At 44.5% G+C, this 9,723-nt stretch overlaps 1 protein-coding gene across 2 annotated transcripts; it reads left to right on the top strand.

The window, feature by feature from the left end:
* Nucleotides 1-1,664: 1,664 nt before the first annotated feature.
* Nucleotides 1,665-9,484, top strand: LOC113162031 (serum response factor-like). Of its 2 annotated transcripts, XM_026359981.1 has the most exons (8): nt 1,665-2,484; nt 4,376-4,645; nt 4,997-5,207; nt 6,640-6,804; nt 7,935-8,039; nt 8,147-8,326; nt 8,442-8,521; nt 8,643-9,484. In XM_026359981.1, the coding sequence occupies exons 1-8, from the start codon at nt 2,065-2,067 to the stop codon at nt 8,727-8,729; spliced, it is 1,518 nt and encodes a 505-aa protein (XP_026215766.1). In that variant the 5' UTR covers nt 1,665-2,064; the 3' UTR covers nt 8,730-9,484. The 2 variants fall into 2 exon arrangements, with proteins under 2 accessions (XP_026215766.1, XP_026215768.1); XM_026359983.2 differs by lacking the exon at nt 6,640-6,804.
* The last annotated feature ends 239 nt before the right edge of the window (nt 9,485-9,723 follow it).

Raw genomic sequence — 9,723 nt, 5'->3', positions numbered from 1 at the left:
ATCCTGTCTCTGTGATCTACAGACAATTCCTTGACTTCATGGTTTGGTTTGTGCTCTGACAGGCACTGTTAACTGTGGGACCAGATAGGTGGATCTCTTTCCAAATCCAAGTCCAAGTCCAATCAAATTAATTTCCCACAGGTGGACTCCAGTCAAGTTGTAGAAACATCTCAAGGTCGATCAGTGGAAACAGGATGAACCAGAGCTCAGTTTTAAGAGTCATAGCAAAGACTGTGAGACACTTATGTACATGTGATTTTTATTGTAAATAAATTAGCAAAGATTTCAAACAAGCGTCTTTCACTTTGTCATTATGGGATATTGTTTGGAGATCTTTGATAAAAATAATGAATTTAATCCATGTGAAGTTAAGTGCTGTGAAAATGTTCTGGATGAACTGTACATCCAGGATCAGTCTAAGCAGACAGAAAAAAGTTTTCAGTCTGTCAGATTTCAATTTTCACTTCTCTCAGTTCACTTTACATAGTCTGGTTCAGACCGGATAGAATATTAGAGAAAAACCTAGAAGAGGACAGGATTAGGAGCCAGTGAAGTTTTGCGTTTCTAACTATTACTTCTAACATGTGGACCCAGCTATGAGGTTCTGTGTGAGCATCTAGTGTTTCACACGAGACACGAGAGCAGGACCTGCTGCTGTTTAAAGTCAGACAGTCTCATTTCATCGTTACTCCACTGAGCTTCATCTGCTGCTAGACTCAGCTCAGGGCAACGACGGCTCGAACAGCAGAAAACTGTTGAGTCTCAGGAACAGCTGGATCCTGTTTCTGTTCTGTAACCAAGCAGCACCACAACACTATGTCTGTGTGTGTCTGTGTGTGTGTGTGTGTGTGTGTGTGTGTGTGTGTGTGTGTGTGTGTGTGTGTGTGTGTGTAATGTTGCCCAACAGTCTCAGTTGGTCCAGGATCAGTGTTTCCACATCCTGGAACATAATAGACTGAATCTGCAGTTTTTAATTACATTTTTAGTTCTTGAGACTCCAATGTGGTCCTTAAAGACATCTAGGTCTAATCAGACATCTCACAAGCTCACTGAACATTTTTCAGGGACTTGGACAGGATTATAAAAACCTTTCCAGGTTTCGGAATCATAGATTAAACATAAACAGTCTGCAGATCGAAGTAGGATCAGACTGTAACAAGGCAAAACAATTTCCCTCTGGGATTAATAATTGAGTCTTGAAGCTGGTCCTGTTTCAAATCTGGGCTGAGGCGCCCCCATGTGGCCGATCCCTGAGGAACCGTGGGAACACCGAGGAGGAGCCGCTGGTCCCCTGTGATCACCAGAATCTCTGGGACTGATGTTCTGTTTCTGTTTATTGAATTTATTCAAAATACAGAAAAAACAAGGTTTTGTTTCTTTTCAGTATAAATTATAAAGTTTTTTTTCCCGGTAAAACTATTTCTTCTTCTTCTTTTGTAGTTTTCTGTGTGTAGTCCTGCTGGGAGCAGGTCGTTGACCATATAAGGAGCGACTTCGCCATAAAAGGCAACCAGTCTCTATATATGGAGGAAAGTAGTTCTCCTGTGTGACCCATTTAACGTGGTATCACTGCGCAGAGCGCCACCGCTACAGTAAATGATGTAGAGAACGTTACTGTTGTTGTTTGTGAGAAAATAGACCATATTTCAACAGCGGATGGATATGCTGCTCGTCATTTCCTTATGTGGTGCGGAGTGATCTGGGGGCCGGATCTGCCTGATTACTGTAGGAAAACACAACTTTTTAACTTTATTCTTGGATTTTTGTTCAAACTTCTTCAAGTTTTATGGAGGAAACGTTTGCAAGAGTTCCCGCTGGCGTTCCTCGGCAGCTCGGCCTCAGCTCTCGGTGATTTACGGAGTCTCATGATGGACAGATAGCTGTAGTTGTTGCTAAAGTAGCCGCTAGCTGGTTAGCTCAGTTAGCTGTGCGGCTAGCGGTCCTGTTAGTTCACTCTGCCCGCACTGGGAGCTCCGAGTGCCAGGGTGAGTGTTGGTGTTCACACCGCGGGCATTGAAGCTTTGGCCCGCCGGGAGGAGGAAGTTTTCAGGCCTGGGGAGGGGAATGCTGCTGGGCAACGGCGCTACAATGGGCACTAGAACCGGAGCCGGCCGGGCGGGTAACGGTACCGGGGTGGGCAGCCACACCGACGGAGGCCAATTTGAGGACCGAGAATACAGCACCGATATGGTGTACAGCGGCTCCGAACAGGACTCGGACTCCGGTGATGACGAGGACACGGCGGGTTCGGGCGGAGACAGGAGAGGGGTGAAGCGGGAGAGGAGCGAGACGGAGGTCGGGCACCAGTCAGCGCCCAGCTCCGTAGGCCTGAGCGGGGGTTATAGCGGGGTCAGCGCCGGGGTGCCAGGCGCCAAACCCGGCAAGAAAACTCGGGGGAGAGTGAAGATCAAGATGGAGTTTATAGACAACAAACTGAGGCGGTACACCACGTTCAGCAAGAGGAAGACCGGGATCATGAAGAAGGTGAGGTCACTGGGTCACCGGTTTGTTTCGAAGAATCACGGTTCTTTAATTAAAATGGTCTTTAACGGCTTATTGTACTGCTCAGACCCTGAGTGGTGTCCTACCGAGACCGCAGCTGGTCCTCGGACCACCCTGTAGACACCTGACCTGTAATAGTGTGATTACTCTGGGTAGAATCAGAAACCCCAGTGGTTTCTTCTGTCAGATTACTGATGAAGATAAACCAGGTGAGCTCAGGAAGATTCTCACCTGTGACTAGCTGAAGGTAGGCAGAGTTAATTAAATATAGTAAATAATTAAATCAGTGCTAGATAATGAGGATTGTCTGTGACATGAACTATCTCCATAAGTATAATTGCACACTGTCCCTGAGCAGGAGGCAGAAAACATGACCGGAGATGGTGACGCATGTGTCTGAGGCATTTGGTGCAAAGTCACCATGGTAACCACCACTATCTGTTAGACCTGGTCCATTGGGGCCATGGATCTGCTGAAGTTGTGCACATTTACCTTATTAAACCTTTTTGTTTTGTATGTTTTTTTAAGTTAATTGTTTCTAATAGTGTTTCTGATCTATTCCTAACTTCAGCCTGTTTACCTGCTCAGGTATCTATATATGTATATATTTTCCCAGTGCCTGGATCATCAACCTGGTTGTTAAACACCTGCTGTAGACTCCTCCGAGATTGACATTAGTTGCCAATCTTTGGCAATTTTAATCAATCAGCATTGGCCCGTGTTTGAGTTTATGCCATAGATGAATGTGTAAAATTATTTAGGTCTGACTAGATCACTAGATAATCTCACTTATTTTACAAGCACTTATAATGAGCAGTAAATCAGAGCAGTGGATCTGAAAATACAGTCTGTTTGCACAGCAGCCTCTTTTCACTGGGACCGAGGCTGAGCGCAGCTCCTCCACACGGAGAACACGTGGAGCCCAGATGTGCTGAGACTTGACTATTTTGTAAATGTACAACGTTACACTTGTTACTATAGACACGATCAAAATGATTCGAAATCCACTTAAATGGTTGATTAAAAAAATATCTGTTAACGAAACAGTCTCGGAGTAATAGGCGTCTCCCTGAAGTTCCAGGAGTCTCACATGTTTTAATAGCAGCTCCCTGATGCCAACGAATTATAGAAAGTCTCCCAGATATCAGACATGTCCTCTATTCTTGTCATTAGCAGATCTGCCAGACCAATATTTTTAAATGCTTGAAATAATTAAAGCCACAAAGCTTATTCACAAAGCATCTTAAAAGAGCTCCTAAGATGAAGATTATTGGTTTTCAGTGTGGACTACATGCTTATCAATCTGATACTAAAACAGTCTGGTCAGTGATCAGTATCAGCTTAGAATATGTTCTGGAAAGAGAATTCTGTACATCCAGCTGCATTAATACTTAAACCATCTGGATGATCATTGTCATTTTTTTTCTTTTTACTACATAGTGATAAGTGAACATGGAAATGAAGAGTCAGGAAACAAAGACTTTAGTTTTATAACAATCTCACAGACCCACTTCATTTAATAATATGAAATTATATGTTAATATGTTATTAAATTATGTTAATATAAACACTGACAAACAGTCCAAACACAGTCACACACTCACAGCCCAAATCATAAAGTCAGGGCAGCCGTTTCTCTCGGGTCATCACAAGATGTTTTTTAACAGCGCGTCCTCCCTAAAAATGGCGTGAACCACACCGTCTCACTGAGATAAAGGGTTTTGTTCTTTCCTAGATCAGAGTCGCTCTGAAGTTTTCTAAATCACACTTAGACCAGGACTCTCAGCTGGGACTGTTTAGACTAAGTTAGGAGCTGTGAGAGTTTTCTAACAATGTTCGTAAATACGGCCCCTGGTGCCCCCACCCCCCACAGGCATATGAGCTGTCCACGCTGACTGGCACCCAGGTGCTGCTGCTGGTTGCCAGTGAGACGGGTCACGTCTACACCTTTGCCACCAGGAAGCTGCAGCCAATGATCACCTCAGAGACGGGGAAGGCTCTGATCCAGACCTGCCTCAACTCTCCGGACTCGCCCCCCCGCTCTGATCCCTCCACAGACCAGAGGATGAGCGCCACAGGCTTCGAGGAGACTGACCTCACCTACCAGGTGTCTGAGGCAGACGGCTGCTCGGAGGTTGTCAAGGTAACGGAGGTCACAGAGTATAAAGCATGTGGTGTGGGGGACAAGTCATCCACTGCAGGGGCTGGATATTACTGCTGTAATTTGTTCTGTTTCTGACAAACCTCCACGATAACACATACTGTACTAAAGTCACCTGAGGTTCCACCTGTAGTTCTTACTTCAATTCCTACAGAGAAGGTGAAGAAGAGGATGTCTGAATGTGACGCTGCACTTGATATTTGTAGAACTTGGCATTTAAGGCAGGTTTTGTTTTAGTGAAGACCGTTGTGCCGCTCACTGAATCGAGATTTACGCCTCAGCAGGGACCTCCATCTTTGTGACATCCTGTCTTCTCTTTGTGTGTCCGTCCAGGATATGATCAAACCAAGCTTTACTACGGCGAACCTGCCCAGCACCACTCAGCCCACACCATCCTGCTCTTCATCCTCCTCATCCTCAGTGTCCATGCAGGTGCAGACCAGCGCCCCCTCCTGGCAGCCGCCTGCCTCCTCCTCCAGCAATGGGACAGTGCTGAAGACGCCTGAAAGTGTCGTGCTTGCTGGAGGCTTCACCTTTATGCCAGGTAGGAGGGCAGGGTGTCCTCTTACCTGTGGCTCACTGGCTCACCTGAGTCCATGTGTCCACTGTGTGACAGCTGCTGCTTCACCAGCTGTTTGTGAATCAACCAGTCAGTCAGTAAGAAGGTGACAAGCCGGAGTCACAAGACTGTTTTTTCTGTGGTTCAACAACCCTAATACCAACCCAGTTGTTCCAGGAGAATTATAGTTTTTCTATCAGAAATCAAGCAAAAATGGACAAACCCAGATTTATCCCAGAGTTCACTTTAACACTGTTCCAGCCCCAGACGTATACAGATCACTGTGTCAGTGGTGGCGATCATTTTGTGTCTTTGTGGTTTTATCATCTATATTTTGTCATTGAACTCTGAAATATTAACACTAATGCTCTAGTTCAGGGGTCGGCAACCTGCGGCTTCGGAGCCGCATGCGGCTCTTTCATCCTTATATTGCGGCTCCGCGTGGCTTGGGGAAAATACATTATAGTTATTTAATTGAATACAGAATGAAAAATAGAGTGATACTAAGAACCTTCCAAGACCGGACAAACTCGTGTTTGAAACATTGAATTCATCCCAGACACCTACATAAACACGAAGAAATCTACATTTTAAGTCCTGTCGATCTTCGGCTCCACATACGTATGTGAGCAGCTATTCTCCATCATGAACTACGTTAGAAACAAACACCGCTCACGCCTCACAACAGCTCACTGTGTAAAGATGAAAGTGACTTCGTAAAGCCCCGATCTGCAGACGCTTTATCAGAGGTTCAGGTGCAGAAGTCCCATTAACCAAGTAAAATAAGTATTTATTCAGATAATTTGCAAATGTTTATTTTTCATTATTTAATGACGTAGTGCTTTTTTTCCCCATTTATTTTTTTAAAATCAGATTAAAGCTCCGCTACACGCTCCGAAAGCCCAAAGGCGATATAAGGACGATGGCTCAGGGCATTTTCTGTTTGCTACATAGATAATTTAAGTTCAGCTTTTTAATTCATTCTTAAGAGACCATCAATTCGGGGTGTTTTTTTTTTCTTTTCTTTTTTTTTTTTTTTTTTTTTTTTTTTTTTTTGGGTCATTATTTTTTTGAAAGTTTAAAATGTGTTCGTTACATGAATGAAATTAAATTTTCTCTGTAGCACTTAATAATTGTCATAAGAAACACACGATAGCTGTTTACACAAAGCGTAAAGGTAAAAAAATAAAACTATATTATCTTTATTTTAGATGTTAAAAAGTATTTGCGGATCCTAGTGTTTTCTTTTCTATGGAAACCGGGTCCAAATGGCTCTTTGGGTGTTAAAGGTTGCTGACCCCTGCTCTAATTATAGCTGCTGGTTCAGCATCTGGGTTCAGGACTGAGACCTGCAATGCAAACTCTTCAGTCTGTGATCTGCTAATCTGTCCCCTCCCCACCCTTCACCTGTCCACAGGTGCATCACTGCCACCTGGCACACATACTATCCCCCTCAGCCAGCTGCAGGGCCAGCCTCTGGCCATCCAGGGCCCCGTGGCCCCGGGCCCCACCGCTACGCTACACGCTTCATCCACACAGCCGACCACGCTGCTCCGCCTCCCCACCACCGTGTCCCTGTCAGGTCAGCACGCTGCTACACCCCTTGCACACTTGAGAGGGAGAGGGAAAGAGTGTGTGAGTGTATAGTTATCTTTGTGAGGACCAGTTTGAGCTATACATGGTTGTGTGGTCCTCCAAACCTGGTTTTAGTTTTCAAGATAGAATCTGGCACGGTGAATATAATTTAAGTTATAAATTTAAAAAATGTTTAAAGTTGGGGTGGGGTTTGGATCATGCAAAACGAGACTGAGTGTCCTCACAAAGATAGTGGTATAAACGTGTGTGTGTGTGCTCAGCTTCTTCAGTTCAGAAATGGATGATGCTGGATCTACTGAATAAAAGAATTTTAAAAAGAAAAGTGTCACCTCTTGGTGCAGGACCTGAAGCTGGACCAATGTCATTTCCGGCTTGCTCCAGAATCTCTGTGTTACAGTTGGAGGACTCTTTGGCTGTGCTGACACCGCACCTGAGGAAAAGACGAGTTTGGGGAAGCTGATCGGAATACACCACTGTGATTGGTTAGAAACGTTCCTGTCACCAGCGAAAGGATATCCATCCTTGAAGTGAAATGGCTCCAACCAAACCAAACTTCCTGTGTCCTTCCAAAGCACAGAAAATTAATTGAACCGTCAGTCATAGAAATAGGAAACTGTACATGTATTAACAGGTTCAGCGTCTGTTGTGTCACACGGCCTGAACAGAGAGCACTGAGTATGCGTGAGTAGGTCGACATTTAGTCTGGGCGTGTGTACAGAATCCAGCATTAACAGTTGCAGCTTATGGTTTCTACGAAGGCAGATTACTCACAAAAGGTTCAGGTTGTCCAGGGACAGCTGGTTAGTGATAAGATCACGGCACTCCATGTGGGCGACTGGGGTTCGAATCCCAGCTGTGGCTTACCTCTACTAGGGGTCCTTAGGCAAGACCTCTTTACACTTACCCTGCCTACCCTTGTAAGTCACTTTGGGTAAAAGCGTCTGCCAAATAATAATAATGTAAATGTCAAACCGATAACTGCAGTTAGTCAGCGACCAAGGGGAAAAACCATCAATTAATTTAGATTAGAATAATAGAATCTCTCAGCTCATGTCCATCGGATGTTAAGTTTTGAAAATCACCACATAAAATGCAGCTTGTATGTGTGTTCATCAGGTGGAGTGTCTCAGCAGCTGCAGACCATCCAAGTTCAGCCCAGCAGTCAGCAGTCCACCACCAATCAGAGCAACTCAGACATACATGGCCCCGCCTCCTCCACAGGTAAAGTTTCTTATTGCAGGAACAGATATAATTAGTTAAGTTAGGATGTGCAGGTTGCCCTTCATGTGTTCATGGTCTGATTTAACCTTATCTTTCTCTTCTTGCAGCCAGTCTTCCCACCTCGATCGTCTCATCTTCCTCATCCTCTTCCTCAGTAGCGAGTCACATGATGTATCCCGGAGGTCATACGGTGATGTACGCCACATCAACGCCTTCGCTTGCCGACGGCAGCCTCACCGTCCTCAACACCTTCCCCCCAACAGGCCACACCCAGTCACATGACCCTGGTAAGGTTTACGTTAGAACCCCAGGTATGGGTTTAAACCGCCGTGGGATAGTTTGGTTTTACCTGCTGATCTTTCTAGCAGTCAGTCGCCAACACACATCTTTTGCTGTTGTCAGGCGCCGTCCAACAGGTCTTCCTCGCCTCACTTCCTCCAGTCGCTGGTCAGATCCCGGTGTCTGCAGTCCAGCTCCACCCGGTAAGACAAAGAAGTTCTTTACAGTATTGATATGAACTTGCACAGGATGTGTGAAGGTCTGCAATAGTAGAACTACTGTAGTACTTGTGGTGTGCTCCTGTGACTGATGTTTTTTGTGCAGATGGTCATAAGTCAGCAGAGCAGCAGCAGCAACCTGACGGAGCTGCAGGTCGTCAGTTTGGATGTCCACCAATCAAAAGATGACTGACGCCACACGGCACGCACACACACACAGAGCTGGACGTCATCAGAAACAGAAATGGAAACGTCCTTATTACGATTGTAATGTCATGAGATGAAGTCCTAGAAGTTTGATGGCTGAGGATTCGGCGTAGACACCAGGCTGCAGAAGAACGTCGCAAAAGAAAGAGGAAATCAAATAGTTCAAGTGCTGTTGGTTTTGAACAGTTATGAGGACGAAATAGAAAAAAATCAGCTTCATTCTAAATTATTCACCCACGATGATGTCATCAGGCTGACGTCCAGGTGTAGTGATGATGCCACTCACCTGTGTGTGTGTGTGTGTGTGTGTGTGTGTGTGTGTGTGTGTGTGTGTGTGTGTGTGTGTGTGTGTGTGTGTGTGTGTGTGTGTGTGTGTGTGTGAGAGAGAGAGAGTTAAACAGTATTTGTCTTATGAATGTATCTGTTTTTACTCTCAGTATCTTCACGTGTTTCTGTTTCACTTTGAGATAAAGAAAGTGCCAAATACGTTAAAGGGACAGTTCACCCAAAAACTATTAATCATGTTTAGGTGGTTCTTGGTTCTCTCAAGACCAACCTGCAGACAGCAAGTTAGTCTGGAAGCTTTTAGTTTTACTGTGCTTAAAGGTTTAAAGCAGGTTTACAGTCTGAATTCACATTTTAAAACGTGGATTCTTAAATGAACTGGTGTAGAAGAGAATACATGTAGTGACAACATATTGTTTCTGCTGTTTATTTTTATAAAGTCAAGATGTGTTGGCACAACAGAGTCACTCTTTAATTAAAAGTTTTTAATTTCACCACCAATTATTCCAACCGTTGTTTTCTGTAAATAACTGTTTAAATCATTAGATTTATCATGAAGTACAAGTACGTGTATGTATGTACACAGAGTACACAGCTCCTGATCAACTGTTGTGCATTCAAGGACGCAGAGTTTATCATTGAGTTAAAGTGTCGGACTATCGATGGGAATCAAACACAGACTGATCTGATCCAGG

The sequence above is a fragment of the Anabas testudineus genome, chromosome 1 (genome assembly GCF_900324465.2).
Source record: "Anabas testudineus chromosome 1, fAnaTes1.2, whole genome shotgun sequence".
Lineage (NCBI taxonomy): Eukaryota > Metazoa > Chordata > Actinopteri > Anabantiformes > Anabantidae > Anabas > Anabas testudineus.
This window is presented reverse-complemented; position numbering and strand designations above follow the sequence as displayed.

What these genes read in the sequence shown, in the direction of transcription:
- LOC113162031 (XM_026359981.1), top strand. Translation starts at nt 2,065, where the DNA reads ATGCTGCTGGGCAACGGCGCTACAATGGGCACTAGAACCGGAGCCGGC. An exon ending in TGGCCCCGCCTCCTCCACAG is followed by an intron (nt 8,040 to 8,146) that starts GTAAAGTTTCTT and finishes CTCTTCTTGCAG; the next exon opens with CCAGTCTTCCCACCTCGATC. An exon ending in CACCCAGTCACATGACCCTG is followed by an intron (nt 8,327 to 8,441) that starts GTAAGGTTTACG and finishes TGCTGTTGTCAG; the next exon opens with GCGCCGTCCAACAGGTCTTC.